Genomic DNA, 19,810 nt, shown 5'->3' on the forward strand with positions numbered 1-19,810 from the left:
TCCTTATCTTTTTTTGTGATTCAGTAAAGTATAAAGAAAGCTAAACAAGTAATACTAATTCCTAGTTCCTAGTAATAGTCAGAAATGAAAATTAAGAGATGAGTGCAAGTTCACATACCCTAAAGTGACCTCAACCTCTTATGCCACATTAATGTTAACAGCACATAATAGGCTCATTTAAGAGTAATCAGAATTATTTGCTAATAGTGCTTTAATAAGAATAATAATTTGACTAGATTTAAATCCTTTTATATATAATGAAAACTAAATTGCTAATGCTCTTAAGATGGTAGACGGCATTTCCCAAAGTGTAGTGCGCGACTTGGTATCGGCCCTTAGATTCGGTGCGTAGAAAATATAGAAATTTAAATGTGGCAGGTGTTATTTATTAAAACAAAATATATATATATTTTGTTTTAATTAAAGGTTTCGAACTTTCCGGTGATAGTGGGCTTGCATAAAAAAAATCATTCAGTCAACTGCAGTATACTGTGATCCGAAACATCTTATTGATGTGAAAGGTTGACGGATGAGAAGAGTTTTAAGAATCATATCTGAATGCACAACGCGTTTGTCCCTATTAGAGATTACCTCACTGATACATGACTGTCAGCTAGAAACAAACAGCTACAGGTATGAAGTAGTACAAACACTGACGCTGAACATCTAAGAAATTAAAAAGGGATTGCTATATCTATCGCATCCTAGGCCCAGTTTTTCCTTGCTAAGCAGGATCAGCATAAATCAATACCCTCATCGTGCCAGGAGGAGGCAATGCTGAGCCCCAGACATATCGGTTGAGAGATATTTGAACGCTTACTTGAATTTTGTTGCCTACTGAGTGCTCCTCTTTAAGGTAACACTTTATCTATCTGGCAACAGTTACTTCTAGTAGGATACTGCTCTATCACAAAATACCCATTATTCGGGAATGAGTACAGTAACATGTGAAGTCGCGTTGTCATAATTCAGAAGTCTTCTCAATCTATTTCCCCATGAACTATTCATAAAAAAAAGAATTAGTCAATGATCTCCCTTTAAACCAAACCAAACCAAAAAATTAAATGCCATTTGTTTTAATTGATTGGAAGTAGTAGTAATTTGATGTACTTTTAAGAAATAATTTTCTTAGAGACGATGGAATGCGCATATAAAGTTTGAAATAAAAAAGTTTTTAAAACAGTTAATCTAATCACTTTATTGGTGCACTTTACAAGTGACCTGTTTAAAATTACTACATTACTGTCGTATCTTAGCATTTCTGATTACAAGTCCGTGGGCATGCTGTTAACTACTCAGGTTTTTTTATTTTAATTATTTTAACTGGTTAAGTCAAATCTTTATACAGAAATTAGCTGCAATGACGTTATCGTAGGAAAGTCAGTAAAAACTAGGGAATTAAAAAAAATTATTACAATCAAGACAAGCCCTATAAACTCAAAGAACTATCATGCTCGTCTAGAAGAGGCTTTTACAAACATCCATGCCCAACGTGGGATTCGAACCCAAAACGTTTTGAGGGAGAGCGGGTACCATCACCTGCCCAAACAGGCAGGCAAAACCATCTATTTCCCACGTTCATATTCTTCAGTATGTTCATACAATTAATGAAAATAAATATACTCAAAAACGAAAGCAAATTACGCCTCGTATCAACTATCGAAAGTATGACACTATAACAGAATGTTTTTAGTATTATAATCACACGCGAAAGGCTGTAAAATCATTAGCACAGTAACGCCATTTGAGTTACAAAAATCATTTATTGATTGACACAGTTGCTACTTGTGTGTAACAGTAATGCAAACTGTTCAGAGTTATCCAATGCAATTGCATAATACATCAGTATTGTATTCTAGAAACTCGGCTACAAAATATGCAATGAATGTCATTCTAGAGTATAAAAGATGCAGCTGTATGATGAGTATGATGATGACGATGACAACAGAACTTGGTGCAGGTAGTGCTGCCGTTAGACATCAATCAGTGGATAACAACTTAAAGCTCAGTGTTCCGTTATGAGTAAAACATGCGTACCGCGCATTTAAATTTGGCAAAGGAACATGCTAAATGGAATTCAGCTTAATGAAACATTGGAATTTTTCGGATAGGTCGGAGTTTTGCATTTCAATGCGTTGGATGTAGAGAGACTTTTCGCTAAAGTTGTCTGAATTATATCAAGTTCATGCGTTCTAGATTTGATTTGGGTTCATTTCGAATTAAGGGAAGGTGGTTGACTACATTTCCTGCTAGAAACACTAAAAACACAAAGCTGATGGTTATGATGAAATCTTGAAAAGAAGATTACTTCCAACTGAACAATTTGATGCATTTGAAGACTGTATTTCAGGATGATTCTGCACCATGTCATTGAACTTAAAACGTAAACACATTTTTATACCGACACTTCTAATGGATTACAAATTAAAAGTCCACGTTATTTTAACATTTTCATTAACATCTTATTCTCTCTCTTCTTAGGAAAACAAACTCGTTGAAATGATAAAACATCAGAAAACCAACGTGGCCAGTTAACAACTAGGATGCTAATCTTATTCAGCACTATGCATTTGATGAGGAAAAAAAAAACAATAAGGAAGAAAAAACAACAGCATAAGGAGCAATGCAAAAACGGAGAAAGCGGGTGTAGTATCATGGACTCGGTACAAATTGATGTAATCTGATTTCTAGAATGCCAGAGATGTGATGTGCTGGAGTATAGACAAAACATGGTTCAGCGAAATAATGAGCCAAAAACAAACAATATTCTGGTCATACAGATTCAAATATAAATACATTGCTGTATTTATATTTGAATGTTAAAGTATGTTTAATGTTCAGCACTGTTCATGCAATGTAAAGTGTAAGCCATTTGACTACATAATATATTTCTCCGTTTTTGTAATTTCGTAAATAAGCATGCAAATAGAGGCTATTCAAATTATGTGAATAGAATTCAAGGTAAGAATATAAGCAACATACCGGCAAGCACTGCATTCAACGTGAACTAAAATAGCACGGAGCACCGAGTGAAATTACTTCGAAAAGTTCATGTTCAGCAACAATAGCATTTATTCTTCAAAAATCAAAAAAAAAAAAAAAAAACTGGACTAGATGATTGGAAATGGATACTTTGGAGCAACGGATCTCGGTATATTTTCCTCAGATCGTAGAACGAACCGGGATTTGAAAGTGGAGCCCACAGAATCTATCAACAAAAGTGCATTGTCCCAACTGTATAGTGTCGAGGTAGAAGTGTGATGGTGTCAGGGAATTTTTCGTGGTATAAAATTTGTTCATTGATTATTACTGATACTATCATAAACAGAGAAGTCTTCCTCAATATGTTTGATAGATAACAAATTTACAACAAGTATGGAATTCTACGGTGAATGGCCATAATTTTTAAAACAATGCTTTGCGTCACACAACAGACTGTAATATAGCTAGTATTGAATAACCCACAATGCCTATAATGGACTATCCAGGTCTGAGTCCTACCCAAATCCGATTGAACACTTGTAGAATGATGTAGAACCACATGTAGGTAATGCAAGTCTTTGGAGGTCAACATCACTGATAGAACTCAGGACCGCCCCTCATGAAGAATGGAAGCTGATTTCCCATGATTCTTGTTACAAGCAGGTACATCACACTGACTGCTGTGATACAGACCTGTTTAAAATGGTAATATTTGATTCCTCCCCATGTATTTCTGTTCTGTAATATGGAGAACAGAATACTGTATACTTACTGCATTCTCAGTGTTGATCACAAAAGAATGTCATATGAACTATATACGACTTTGTCTGGCAATTCAATAGGAACTTGAATAAGGTCCTATTCCTAGCATTTGCAGTATCTTATTTAAAATAACAAAAACTTAGCATCGCTGTTGCAGTCTTGCCGTAACTAGCCTTTCAATTGGAAAGACCCGAGTTTGGAATTCAGTCTGACACCGAAGAACCTATAAAGAACTTTTCAACTTCAGGCGAATCAACCAATCTCATAGGAAGAGAAGAGGGTTGGACAGTCAAACAAAATGTACGAGGAACACAAGACCATTTTAAAGTGGTATTTTAAATTTGAGAATGTTGTTGAAGTTAAACGCCAACGGAGGCGCGTGTTTGCAACACAACGTCCAACACGCCTGACAATTGCACGTATTTGTGATAAGTTTGAGATTAATGGTATCGTGTGTGATGTGCACAAGGAAAGATCCGGGAAGCCTCGCACAGCAACAAGTCCTGCTTCCTCGGCTATAGTGTTGAAAAAGTTTACAAGCTCGCCACAGAAGTCTACCACACAATGTGCATGTGAGACAGGGGTTAGCAGTGCAAGCATACGGGGCATTCTTAAAGAAGCTAAATGGAAAGTTTACATCCCAAGATTATTACATGCAATGAAGATAATGATCCTAATCGAAGAACGCAGTATTGTGAGTGGTTTTCAACACATGGTAGATGAGGAGTTTGTGGGGGGGATTCGGCATAATTGTTTACTGGGCTCAAGAAAATCCGGGCGTTCATGTGGACAAGGAAGTCAAATTACCGGGGCTCAATGTCTGGTGTGGATTGTCATCTAGGGGTTTAATATGACCATTCTTCTTTGAAGGTATACTGTTACTGGTCAAGTGTACCTAGACATGCTGCGCACATCCATTTTACTTGTCATTCATGCACTTTATGGGAATGATCAATTTCTCTTCCAACAAGATGGCACCACCAAACTACCAGAGACGTCAGAGCTTACCTCGATGAGAGTTTGCAGGGACAATGAATAGAATGAAGAGGTGCAGCTGAGTCCCCCCCCCCATGTTCTTCTGATTTAACACACTTAGACTTCTACCTATGGGGGACTCTAAAGGATGTAGTGTATAGTAGAAAACCAGCTACAGTGGTGACCCTTCGGAAAGAAATTGAAACTTCATGATCGTTTAAAAGTAACAGCAATCCCACCGGACACTTTGGCCAAATTTGCCCAAGCAGTAGTTCTCCGTAATAATAAGTGTCTGGACCCTGATGGTAACCACTTTGAGCACTTCGTGTAATTGCAGAAGTCAAAGGTAACTTGTCTTCATCCTTTGATGACACGTTTACGTTTACGTAAACGTATCTCTAATACGTTTCTGTATACGTTTAGTATTACAATTTTTATACAAGTGTTTCTTTTGCTGAAGTGTGTATACATTTCTTGACGGACTCTGTATATATATATGTAAGATTGGACTTTAAAATGTTGAGAACCAACCTTTATTAAAGTTCACTAGATGACTAATACAATATAAAAGTATTATCTAAACATATGATTCTAGCACTACTTGTCTCTGAAATATCTAAATTTTTTTGTTAGGGATTCTACTTGTTTCTCTATTCCGTCAGTCTCCTTTTCCTTCTCTATGTATACACCTACCTGCTCAGGGAACCAAACGGCAGTCATCACAAAAGTAACAGAAAACTTGCTATTTTAGAAGGCTTCAGGAAAATCGGAGATAAAACACCGAAGCGGGAGACTCCCACTGACGGTAATGTTCCTCCCATAAGAATAAGAAAACATCGGATATCGGAGAATGATCGGAGTCATGGAAGTCTTTTTCTTAGGATTGGTGCAATAGGTAAGATTTTTTTTTCTGCAATGCTATACTCTTAGGCTGTTTATACTGTTCTTGAAGTGGCAACCGAGCAAAAAAAAAATTCGCTAAGTTATACACAGAAGAAACCTTTAATTTGGTAAAAGCACTTGCTGCTCTTTACTAACTACCGTGTTTTAAGTTCCACTTAGTAAACTGTTCTTTCAAGCGTAATTTACAATTATTTTCATAGTACGAGCTTTCAAGAGTCTGCGCGGTTAGCCTAGTGGTTATGCGCTTAGTGTTTTGTTGAAGGATTAAGAGCGTCGTAAGGCGATTATCAGTGTCCTCACCCACGATCGCTAAGTGCTTTCCGTGAAGATGCTTACTGTCTCGAAAACATCGTCAAGTAATCCGACCGTCCCTAGTCTGGCCGTTCGTAAAGAGAATTCCACCAAAGTAAACGGATCGAAGAAAAATGTATCAGGAAACGCTACAGTTTCTTCCATGGATACCAACGTAGACATCATATCTTCAATAAACCTGCCTGAGGAACTGGACTGGAGTAAGGCCTGCATCCTACAGTGCGACCCAGCTGGAGCCCCGTACACCGAGGAAGACATCATAGAAAGCCTCAAATCCAAGGTAAGAGGTTCAGATGTCTGGCACCTCGGTGTCCTCAAATATAATTATATTTTCCTTATTTCCTTTAAGTCCATTGCTGTGAAAGAAACGTTTGTAAATTTTAAAGAATTGGATGTATGTAAACGTAAATGCAAAATCCTACCAATATCTAAAAATCGTAAGCTAGATATTATTATACACTGGTTATCCCCCCCCCCCCAAATCCCAAACAGACTTGTGTCAATGCACTTCGAAAAATTTGGAAAAAATCGAATGCATTGAACAAGTCACCAGTAACACCAGGGACAAGGAGTGGGCACATGTCCTTTCTAACAAAAGGAAAGTAACCATCACCTTGAACGAAGGCACCAAAACTGAAGAAATACCGTATATGTCATAAAAGTTCAAAAAATGACGGGAATAGTAATCATCCCAGGACTCCCCCCCCCCCCTGCATGCTTTCGCTGCAGGAAGATTGGTCACTTAAGAAAAGAATGCAGTGCTCCGAAATGCGAGCAGTGTAATCGAATAGGCCATAACATGAAAGAATGTCCTGGGTAGACATACGCATCGATGTTAGCCAAACGAACGGTTGTAGACCAGCCAAGTACACGAAATGAGCTGGAAAAAGCAGACGATGTTCAAGAGAACAACTTAGAAGACATGCAACTGAAAAAAGTAAACGAAAAAAATACATCCGAAGATATTAGCAAAAAAATACTCCCAAATAAGCAGCAAGAAGAGGGAACACCGTGTGCAACCTCTGAAGAAAATATATGTAGAGAGGACATTACAGAAGCAAAAAAAAAAAAATGCCGGAAAAGATGAACTGCAAGAAGCAGAAACATCTTGCATAACCTCTAAAGAACAAAACTGCAGAGAAGACATTGCAGAAAAAAAAAGAATTTGTCAAGAAGAATGATAAAGACGAGCTTACTATAAGTCCGGAAAATCTAGGGGGGGAATAAAAAAAAGCCCAGGTGCTTTCACCCCAAATAGAAGGAACAAAATTAAATTTATGCCTAATGTAAAAGCAAAAAGGGAAAAAAAAGATAAAGTAAAAACTCAGAGAGGAAAGATCTGCTGATTTAAAAAATCATGAAGAAACCAATTAATATAGTGAGCATTAATTGCAATGGGCTAAACAGCCAGCAGTCACAGAAATTATTAAGAAACATAATACATCAGAACCATACAGACATTGTAATGCTACAAGACATGAGACTAAACACAGCAGAAACAGAAAAAAAATTTCACAGAAGCCTGCAATGTCATTACTACATCGCTGGCGAGCCAGCACAAGGTAATGGCATTGCAGGACTATCAACAGTCATAAGAAAAAAAAAAGCAACATACAAATAATATCCCACACCATAATAGAACACAGCGCCCTCGAGGTTGAAGTGGTCTGGGGAGATGAAATAGTATGGTTAATCAACATCTACGGCCCTACTAATCACAACAACAAAAAGCACTTCTGGGAAACACTTGGAAATAAAATGCTAAACATAAAAAATATCATAGCAGCCGGGGACATGAACTTTACTGAAAACAACAATATAGACAAGGAAATTAAAAACACTTCAACAAAGAACAACTTCACACACATAATACAACGATGTAATATAAAGGACACATTTCGCATACTATATCCTACACGGAGGGAGTATACACATTTTCCCCCCACCAATGCCTCGCAGTTAGACAGAATATACATAAGCCAGCATCTAAAGTCCACTGTTAAGGAAGTTTGCCATGCACCACTAACTTTTAGCCTTGACCACCACTTGGTCAAGGCTAAACTGTCCCTTGAGACCTTAGACAGCAACACATATACTAACGGAAACTACCCGCTATGGAAACTAAATAATAGTATTATTAACACAGATCAATTTACATCGGAAATTAAACAAATACTAGACAATGTTAAAAAATAACAAATGTAACGGAGGCATGGAACAAATTTAAAATACAAGTAAAAAAAAGCCGCCATAAAGATAGGGAAACAAAAAAAATACAACACAAACAAAGAAAAACTAAACATAATTAAAGAACTAATGCTTCTGCATTAGTTCTTTAATTATGTTTAGTTAATTATGTTTAGTACAACACAAACAGAACACTCCCAGAAAATAAAATAGCCATTAATGCACTCAAAGCAAAACTAAAACAAATTGAAATAAAGAGGCTGAAGGGAACTGGGTTCGCGCTAAAATAAAAACAATGGAACAAGATGAAGGAAGGACCAAAGCTGCGTGGCTCTTTGAAGAGCAAAAAAAAGCAGAAAGCGCAATTTAATAAAATAAAACACGAGAGGTTAGAAATCGAGGGAGATGCAAATCTCCTCCGATTCTTCCACTCACAATACACGAATACATTCTCTGAAAAAGAAAATGACGAAACAGAAACACAAAACTTCTTGACACAACTACCAAGACTCACAGACAAGGAAGCAGAACACATAGACTCACCAATCACGCCAACAGAATGCAAGAAAATCATAAAATCCCTATCATTACACAAATCCCCAGGACCCGACGGCCTCACTGCGGAGTTTTACAAAGCGTACCGAAATACACAATTCAGAGAGCATCCCAGAACATTTCAACCTCGGCTACATAGCATTAATTCTCAAAAAGAAAGACACAGCAAACAACGAAGAGACACAATGGAGAGGAATTACACTCCTCAATACAGACCAAAAAATTTTAACTAAAATAATTTCCGAAAGAGTGCAGAGACACATAAACCAGATCATATCCAAATCCCAAACCTGCGGAATAAAAGGCCGAAAAATAGAGGACAATATCCTTCAAATTCGATGTATATATGAGCACTACCGGGCAACACAACAACTATGTCGCCTGGTAGTGCTCGGCATTGAAAAGGCCTTTGACTTAGTGAGTCATCATTACCTACATGAAGTCATCAAAGCTGCAGGTTTTGGGAAAAAATTTCAGAATCTCATTTCAAATATTTACACCACAGCAGAGTCTCGCCTAATCATAAACAAGAAACTGTCTGCACCGGTCAAAATTAAATGCTCGGTCAGACAGGGAGACAGTCTCTCTCTATGATCCTCTTTGGTCTCGCCTTAGAGCCGGTGATACGAGAAATATCGAAGCATCCCGGCATAGCGGGCACTCACATAGGAGGTGAAGAAAAAACAAAAGTGCTCGTCTATGCCGATGATGTAACACTAACCGTAACTAAAGCCGAGTCCTTCACACTCGCATACAATATACTCAAAAAATTTGAAAAAGCGTCAGCACTCAAAGTAAACCTTCACAAGTGCCATGCGATGTTCGTGGGCAGGTGGGTAAAAAGGCCTACTATGCCGAACGACATAAAAATAAACAAACACCTACCACTTCTGGGGATCGTCATAGGGGAACAAATCCAACACAACACACAATGGGAGCTTGCACATACAAAAATAACCAAGAAAATTACACAGATGAGACACAGACAACTATCACTAACAAGTAAAGCTAAAATATGCAATCAATACTTACTGTCTAAGATATGGTACCTCATGAACAATACCAACTACAACGGTCAAGAAGTAGATAGAATACACAGAGAGTGTGCAAAATTCATCTGGGGTTCCAAATATGAACCTATCAGAAGATCCACAATATTCCATGACATTGAGGCGGGAGGACTCGGCTTAATAAACGTACACCTAAAAACTCAAAGTGCGAGAACAAAAATCATAGAGAGAGCTTACACAGAGGAAAAAGCGTGGAGCGCATATATAATATATTATATGCAGAAGATAATGCCCGACAAAGTAATATGTTCCCTTCCGCGTTCGAGTGGCAAAACACCAAGAATGTTCCACGAGATTGCGGAAGGTTACAACTTTATTAACAAATACATAGGAATAAACGAATTCTTGAAGATGAGACCTAAAGCAGCACACATCAAACTCACGCGCACAGTTATACCACCCCCACAACACCGGGAGATTGAAAGAGGGACATTAAGACTATCAAATGCACTTAAAAAAGCTTTCAATCTGCCCATAAACCCAAAATTAAAAACATTCTACTACAAAGTACACCACTTTGTAGTAGAATGTATAAAATGTATAGAATAGTAGAATTCTACTATGGAACACGGTTCAAACATTCATAAAACACTTTATGAATTATACTGGTTAAACGAAGGTAACATTAACACAATTAAAGCAGTCATTATTATAACAACCATGTACTCGATTTGGACATACAGATGCGACAAAATTTACGGAAGGAAAACAGGACCAGACATATTCAAGAAAATAAACAATATATTAAAAGAAACAATCACAGATACCATAAACAGAAACAAAATAACAAAACACCAATGGCGGCAAATAGGTCTCATCTCAGAATTCGAAGAATAACTGCAAATCATAGAAATAAAGGACCCACCATAAATTTAAAAAAAAAAACCCCATAAAACACACATATACACGATAAAATAAATATACATAAGCGAAAGAAAAGCATATTGTAAAATTTTTCATTAAGCTGTATAACCACTTGTACATTAATTGCTTTATGCTATAATTAGTTGTAGTTCTGTGCATAATATTTGTCAACTATAGAGGTTGTAGTTTAGTTTTATGTATCAAAAATGTCAATGACAGTTTATATAGTGGAAGAACTTGATGACATTTTACTGATCGGGTGGGTAACTCAAATCTCTGCCAAAATGTAACCCTCTCCTGCTATGTTAAAACAAATACTACATATGTATATAGACAGTTGCAATCTGAAAGTGATAATAATGAAACAATAAACCATGTAACGATATGCAAAAACAAGTTTTAGTAATTATATGTTAAGAATATTTATGATATGTAAAGTAACTACATGTGTATGTATAAATATGGTATATGTAAATAGCACTTAACACTTCATGATAAGTTAATAATGTATAATCCAAACTATATCTGTATAATCCAAACTGTAAATGTATAATGTACAATCCAAAATGTTTACAGTCCAAATGTAAAATTGTCAAGTCAAACATAAGGTCTGTAAAGAAGTGTTTCCGAAAGAATAATTATATGTATTAAGTAAAATAGTCATATGCATTAGAAGACATATTATATGTAAAGTAGTAATAGGTATATATGTATATGTGTGTATATGTACATACATGTATAAATATATATATTTATATATGAATATTGTCAGATTAGTTAACAATATAAAATCATTGTTGTATATTTAAAAACAAACCTTACATAGATTTAAGGAAAGGTGTCCCCTCACAAGAGACAATAACGTAGATCGAATCCCATATGTAATTGAAAATATACCACAAAAATATAGGAATTTCATTATAAAAAGGAAATATGATTTATGGAAATAGAAATGTGACTGGTAACTTAAATTCATAATACAGAATTCCATGAATAGTAAAGTTATGTTACATTAAAAGAAAAATACTGCTCAACTCATGCAAAAAGGACTGCATGAAGAAGCAGACACTGAGCAGATTATGATGTTAAAAATAAGGAAAAATAAATTGTACATAATATATATTATTAAGATATCAAGAAATGTAAATCAAAATGCCAATTAGAATAAGCATTCTATGTACAAATGTATATATTGTAAATAGTTGTATATATATATTTATTTTGATTGTACATAGATGCTTTAATGTTAATAAAATATACCTAGTGGTTATTCGCTTCGCAACCATATGCCTGGGGAAGGAGTGTCCTAGGTTCGATTCACGTCGTCATAATAACGTAATGAGTATTGCATGATGTTGACGTAATTAGTATTGCATTACGTCATCACTGAACATTGAGTATTGAATGCGAGGGTCTATTAAAGTACAAAAAAAAAAAAAAAGTATGTTTTAAATAATTGTTAGAAGCAATTTATATTGTCTCTGAACTTATGTTTCATGTTACTCCTTTGTAATATTTGATATAATCTTTGATTCTTGTCCACATTCCATCTTTTAATAGTATCCTATTATTTTACGCTTTACTCTTTTATTCATATCTCAATTTTTAAATTTTAATCAATGGAGTTCAATCTTACTATTCTACCTATCACTAATATCATATTCGTTCATCACCATTTCCAAGCTCCACTTCAAATTTCAAAGGTCGTTATTGACAAAAGCACAGAAAAGGTAGATAATATCACCTACATATGATCACTTCATTAAAATTTTAATTTAAAAAGAATTGCAGTCAAAAGACATGTTCTGATTCAAGAATAATTCATAACATAATAGCTTTGCTTATCTAGTTAGAAGCAATATTAATTATCAAAGATTGATAAGTCATAGAGTTGTTGCATAAAGAATAAGGGTTGGGTCCGTATATGAGTTGATGACAATCGGAATAAAATGGCTACACAACAGAAAAAGGGACAAACCTAGAGGTGCCATTCATTGTCTAGGAGCATCCACTGTCACCAACCCTAATTACATTTACCTGTTAGTGTGCAGTGTGCATGGTGCAAACACGTGGAACAGGAAAGAGGATTTTATGCGGTGCAGGACATTTCAAAATGGACCTTTAAAATGATGAACTGCATTGAGAAAAATACACATCGGAGGAAAGCACCTGATGCGTTGAAGCATCTATCCATAAGGATAGATGCCTGAAAATTCGACAAACTGGTGGAACTGAACATTTTGACAGAGTTTGTGAAATCACTTCTGGTAGATTAAGAGTATGTTTCCAGTGGGATTGCCAGCCATCTCATTACATAAGATAAATAAGAAGTAATATGATTGCTCTCTCCTTCTCTTTCAGACAATGTGTGTAAGGTCTGAATGCTAGATGTCCTAAATGCCATCAGAAAAGATAAACCTCTACTCCCATAAATTTGCCATTGCCTTCCACATCATATACAAGTCCGTTTCCTTCTCTGCCTAAAGAAATGATAGTCCCACTGTCTCCGATGGAACCAACATTTACCATGCAGGAATTTATCGAATGCCCTAACTTATATGGTCTATTATATATTTATCCAACAGGAAAGCAGCCGGCGATTGTCGATTTAAAATAACATCAAGAATATACTATACAAACAGTCTAACAAGGAGATTCTTGCTCATTTTAAAATTTCTTTTAGTCACAGAATCACTGGAACAAAACAGATCCTTTTCTATTAGAGAGAATTATAAAGAGAGCTATGAATTTCTTCTCTACACACAGAATTTAAAAAGAATGACTTTCTTAAACTTGACTAGTTATGGAACGTACTTTTGTGAATGTGTGTTCTGTCAAACATACCTGCATTATTGCTAAGTTTAGGTGCGTTGCCAAAACCCATAAACACCTATTATTTTGGCCGTTCTTACGCAATCTATTCCGGGCCTATAGCTGAACGGATTTTATTGAAATTTGAAATCCTTCCAAAAATTGTCAAGCCATTCTAATCGGATCGTCTGAGGTGGCACAAAAAAAAAAATATGTTGAAGTTATATATTGCAATACCTCCATTGCAATATATATTGCAATAGAATTTAATAAATTTGGGATTCAGGATGTACATCAGATGGCCAAGTGATTCAGTTTTGGTTTCGATCGGATCAGTTTAATTGCAAAATTATTTGTCGAATTATTTTTTCTAATACACGTAGAAGGAAATTTTGAAATCACATCTCTCTCTCTCTCTCTCACTCGTTCGTTCCTTCGCTCTTTCACTCTGAAATTTCATACAAGAAAAAATACGGTGTACTACTAACTGGTAGCTGTTGGCAGAATTTTAGAATCTATCTTCAGATTCATCGCTTTTTGATGAAAAACAGCATTTCTAACGTGATCATAACACAGAAAGATCATCTAGTAATACGCGCCTGTAGTGATTATTACAATTTAAGAATTAACCTGCATGAATTAACTGCATATTAAATATTAACGTATGATTATTCAAATCTTTAAAAATTCTTTTTGTTAATTCGATTATGTTTAGTTTAAATCGGATCGTATTTAAATGGGAAAATTTATATCAATTAAAGCTAAATTCTTTGATTTAGAGAAATAAATCCGTACTAATAGTATTTGTATAGGCAACTAAAAGAAATCGATCACATCGGAGATATATATATGAACCTCATGAGTTGCACCTTCAGAGCGTGTGACGAAAATAACATAATTTTAGTTCTTCATTTACTTTGCAGCCTTTGGCCTTGGAACAATGGTTTACAATGGACTAGAATTTGGATCATTTTTTGAAATCCCACCGACATCTCCCTGTTACAGTATACTACTGGGCATTAATCCTGTGCTTCAAATGATGTTTACCTTCGCACAAATGTACTTCATTTTTGCCAACGCAAGAGTAAGTCACTGTATTTATTTCGAAATAATTTACTACATAATTTTAACAATGCCAAATGCAGTGAATGTTGTAATTCATTCCTTTTCTCAAAATTAAATATTAATTACCCAAATATTTAGATGAAGTAAACCAAAAGAATTATTTTTCATTAAGTGTTTTATCATTATTAGTATTTTTTCATTACGTGTTTTAGAAGATCGATAAAACATTTAACAATTCGTTATTGATGAAAAGCAAGTACAATACATCCTGATGCTGATGTTTTTTTTTTTCAGCTGAATATCCACAAATTCAAAGTGCTGGCTAGGTTTGGTCTAATGCACTTAGTAGCCACTAATATCTGTGTTTGGATTCGTACCGTTGGCAAGGAGACACTTCAAGAAATTGTTAAGAATCGAATCAAGAATGAAAGAGGAAGCAGTCTTGAGGAGTTGATCCTTCCTTTCAGAGGTAGGTTGAAGAGCCAAATTTGAATTATTGCCAACTAGTATATCTAGAACAATACTATACAGAGATGATACGCTAAAATACATTTGCCAGCAGCACTTTCTGTCTTTTAATGGCAGTGTGATCCATTTAATTTCACCGAAATTTTACTAGTCATTAAGGTTTTGTAAGCCTCGGTAGTTCAGTCAGTAATGACGATGCCTGTCTCAAACGGAGATGGCAGGGTTTTTGTTTTTCTTCAGAGAAACTCAGTTTGTCATCCCGGGATTATATCTAGAACTAGTATATCTAGAACAATACTATATAGAGATGATACGCTAAAATACATTTGCCAGCAGCACTTTCTGTCTTTTAATGGCAGTGTGATCCATTTAATTTCACCGAAATTTTACTAGTCATTAAGGTTTTGTAAGCCTCGGTAGTTCAGTCAGTAATGACGATGCCTGTCTCAAACGGAGATGGCAGGGTTTTTGTTTTTCTTCAGAGAAACTCAGTTTGTCATCCCGCAAAGAAGTCTATTCGAGTGATAGCTGAATCATTCGGACAACCGGGTTGGACTTCAGTCCGATTGTCCAAATGATTTTCCCTTTATAACCAACCAAGAGGCTGTGGGTTCGAATCCCTTTTGTGAATGTCTTTCGATGTTAGATTTCATTAGCTGGTATAAGACCAGCATTTTTCTTACTGGAAGCCCGAAGTGGCTTAATAAAGTCTATGTTTGGTCTCTAGAGTAGGCTTACTGGATTATCTAATCCTAGCCGAGTCACAGTACTAATACTAATACTAATGTGCTAAAGGATAACAGCCTTTTTGTGGGATTCACATAACAAATCCATAAACTGAAAGTGGTGATGATGATGATGACGAAGCCATATTATTTGTATATGAAATAGCTGATAATGGAATAATGCATAAAATATAATAATACATGAAATTTTAAGTAACATAATCCATTCAGCAAAAGTTGGAAGGTTGTGTATTTTGAAAGTCTGATATCAGGGTTTGTAAGAGTGACACTCTACCCTAACTAAGGCAGGAATGATTTTTACACGATGTTCAGTGTAAAGACTATTTTTTTGTTGTTGTTTTTTTTAGTTTAATCGATGAGTATAGACACATAGGATCGTCACAATGAAATAAAATTATTCTTTTAAATGGATAAAAAAATAAGCGACTCACTTTAACTGGTGCAAATCCCAGTGAAAAGAAATGTGAACATCTAAGAAGCAGTTCAAATATGCTAATAAACTGTGAGATAAACATAAACGAAATGTATTCAATTTTGGAAATGACTTACAGTTCCCTAATTTACATAACTGTTTCTGGAATGTATTACCAAAATTCATTTTAGAAATTATATATTTTGCTAGAAAGGAAACAATGGTTATAGAAACCTTTCAAATTTATAGAAATTTCGAAAACCCAAAATTACTTTAGTCGATGACTACTTAATTAAATCATGATTGCATTTTAAATACAACCCCCCCCCACCCCACAAAAGATTGGAAATTTATAGCAGAGTTAGTAGTATTCATGGAATAAGAGTTAAAAGAACTTTTTCTAGAAAAAAAAACAGTCATAATAACTTTTCAAGTCATTTTCGCTTCATCATTGGTAATGAAAATCAGCTATCACCTGAATAGATAAGTGGAAAAAGCCTCTGGCACGCAGGATGTGTCAGTAACTTTCCAGCTGCGTAATTTTGGTAGACCGTCATATTCTCAGAACAAGTCCTATTTTCAAAAAATTAGTTTTTTTTTTCTCCAAATAGGATACTGTCTAAACAGTGACAAAATGCAAATTTGTTGTTCTTGTTCATCACTTACTATACGGCAGTTACTGTTTGGAATTACTGTATGACCGAAGCAATTAAGGCTATGAAACTAGTGTATCACGTTGATAATTCTGTATTCTGACCGGTTTGCCTGTTTTACTGAATAAAAAACTCCGTCTGCCAACTCTGTATAAGACTCGCTTACTAACTTCAGCAGAAAAGACTTACAAGGATCCTTTGCCGTCTAGACAAGATTCGAATTTACGTCTTTACAACCAAAAGACACTGTCAGTAAGCTAAGCTAGGGAGGCTCACTACAGCCAAAATTAACTATCATCCTGTAGTTTGTAAAGCTAAGATAAGAAATCACATCAGGTATAAAGTACTTACAAAAAGTACAAATAACGAACATAGAGAAGAGGCTGTAAGAAAGTGAATTAACTAGCCTATGTTGGTACTTTGTATCCTGCGAACAAAATTCAGTACAACTTGCATTGGTATTCCAAAAAAAAAATCGAAAAATTAAAATAGTGCGTTCACATGTAATATATACACCAATCTAATAAATGCACGATGATATCTGAAACGTCTTTCATTAAGGAAAAATTAGAAGGGTTCCAAGTTGTATATTTTATTTAGCGTATGATGATACAACGGACGTGAGGCCCTTTTTATAGGGAAGTACCACACCATCTCAATCCCCCACCCCCCTAATTTTATCCGGGACCGGCATAGCTAACGAATCAGGCCTATGGCTGGGTCTTAAGCATTCCTGTCTATAATCCGTGTGGGTTCACGGGGTCGGTTTTGTCTGTTCTGGAAGACGAAAAACCTGAGTTTTCCGGTTGAAACCCCCTACCTCTGAATGAGACCGGCTAACTCACCTTTCGTCGAAAGAGACCAGATAAAGGTTCCTTACGTCATAGACGGGAATCGAACCCAGCTCTTTCCGACCAAGGGGCTTCGTCTATAGCGACTGAGCTATGGATGCGCTCAGGGTTCCAAACAGCGAAACTTGTCCCCTTCATGGTTTATCTTAATGAATTTCGTTATTGCTACAAAACTGTTTTGCTGATATGCAGAATAACTTAATAATACTGCTTTTCTTGACTTGCGAACTTCATAAAATAAAAATATCTTTTATACGCTACAGTTCTGCGAGGGTTCTCGGTTGAGGATTGAAACACCAAATCAGGCCTATGGCTTTGAATAAAAAATTCTAGTCGATCCACGTCTAGAATTTTTTATTAAAAATCCGCGAATTTGTCGACAGTCCTACTGCCTTTATTATCTGAGAGTGATTCGTCAAACACGACGGTAACTTCTAGGCGTTAGGACTGCCAACAAATTATCCAGATTTTGAATCCCAAAGAAACGTTTCTGGGCTGGATCAAGCGATTCGGCGTTTCAATCGTTAAACTCAGAACATTTGTGGATCTATGGGAAGCAACCTGACGACGTAGTACAGTATAAAGCCTGCAACGTTGAAATGTCTTATAGAATCCATGCCAAGCCGCGTACCGGCGGTTCTGAAAGCAGGATTGGATGCCATCCGAGAAGACAGTCATCGTGAAGGAATGTACTTATCAGCTACAATGGATAGGCTGTAGCATTAATAGCACGGACCACGAGTATCAGGGCTCTCAAGTATTCCCAAGAAAACATCCCCCATACTAAAACGTTGTCGTCATCTCTTACCGACATGGGGATGATTAGACGAAAATATCTACCCAGGTTTTAGCCTAATCTTCCATCTACGGTCCACACAGTAAAACTGAAAATGAGATTCATCTGAAAAGGCTACTTTTTTCCAGTCTTCAACTCAGAGACAAATTGCAGACGTTTGTAGACGTAGTTACGATGACTAAGTATAATCATGGGATACCATGAATAGGAACCTACTTCAGATCCCCATACAGAGGAGGGTACGTTGAGCTCTGGTCTGGGAAACACTACTATTCCTCTCCATCCCATTCCGTTTCACTCTTCGTCTATGGGCTTGCATACGGCTGGAAAATTTGCATTCGACGATGAGCGTGGGCGCCCACACCTAAATCGGCGACTGCTGTTCACTGTTGGAACACCTTGACTACAGCAGTCCGCAAACAGTTCTGCAATATTGCAGGAATCCAGATAGTTCCAATCGGTACTTTACAACGATGTTCTTTTCGAAGTACAATACATCAACCTTCTTGACTTCGTCGATCAGCAACTTCGATTGAAGAGTTCGTCATACACCTCCAGTATCATGTACACTGTCTTTAATGATACCGGTGTTACCTGTCGGAGTAGACTGACCCACTGTGAAATAACCGCAGTGGTCATAATACAGTGTGGCCTATAAGTCACGAAGGGGTTTAAATATTTAATAACTTTTTTATTTATTAATTATTTTTATTATTTTTGTGATAATGAAATACAGAACCTAGATTTTTTTTAATATTCAAAAACGTTATTCAAGTTTTAAACCCCTTTGTGACTTATGGGCCACCAATATTTTGACTGGACTATGTCCTTCCTTAGTTTCATTAACTGAGCTAGTTAAGCTCAACTGACTTTCGGGATATTTGAAGTTTAGTAACAGATATCTATATCGCAAAAACATAGGAAGGGTACACTAAGAATGCAGTCGAGTTATCGGCCAGCAAAGTTTATCCTGTACAAAGTATAAGCCGAAGAAAGGAATAGCATTATTGAAGAAAGGAGGATAAATCAATTGTAACAAGACCTTTCTCTAATATAATCATCTGTCATGTGGATAACCTTTTCTCGCACTTTTAGTAACTGGCAAATTCATCCTGCAGCAGGGTGCTGGAGCATTTGCAAATACATTCAGAAATAACGTGTAATGTCTTGTCTAACTTAAAACTGCTGTCTAGAATATAATTTTTTCCACTTTAGTGGAGAGGTTAAATTCACAGTAATCCATGTCAAAGGGATGGAGCGGATGCTCCAATGTTTCCCGTTTCATCAGTTTAGAAGTAGCGTGCTTTCATATAATCGCCACAAAACGCATTAGACACAATGTCACGACCACTTGGAATGCCCAGTCCTCATAACCAGTAAAAATTCGATACTCTACTC

At 36.1% G+C, this 19,810-nt stretch overlaps 1 protein-coding gene across 2 annotated transcripts in view; it reads left to right on the plus strand.

Moving 5' to 3' along the window:
* Positions 1-19,810, plus strand: part of LOC150105729 (proton channel OtopLc-like) — a 94,251-nt gene that overhangs the window by 65,632 nt on the left and 8,809 nt on the right. For both annotated transcript variants that reach the window (XM_090394325.1, XM_090394324.1), the window contains exons 3-5: positions 5,353-5,614; positions 14,345-14,505; positions 14,781-14,955. In XM_090394325.1, coding sequence (XP_090250451.1) covers positions 5,353-5,614; positions 14,345-14,505; positions 14,781-14,955 — 598 coding nt within the window. The remainder of the gene's footprint in view (positions 1-5,352; positions 5,615-14,344; positions 14,506-14,780; positions 14,956-19,810) is intronic.

This window comes from Typopeltis vanoorti, chromosome 6 (genome assembly GCF_054136105.1).
Source record: "Typopeltis vanoorti isolate ZY-2024b chromosome 6, IOZ_Tvanoo_1.0, whole genome shotgun sequence".
NCBI lineage: Eukaryota > Metazoa > Arthropoda > Arachnida > Uropygi > Thelyphonidae > Typopeltis > Typopeltis vanoorti.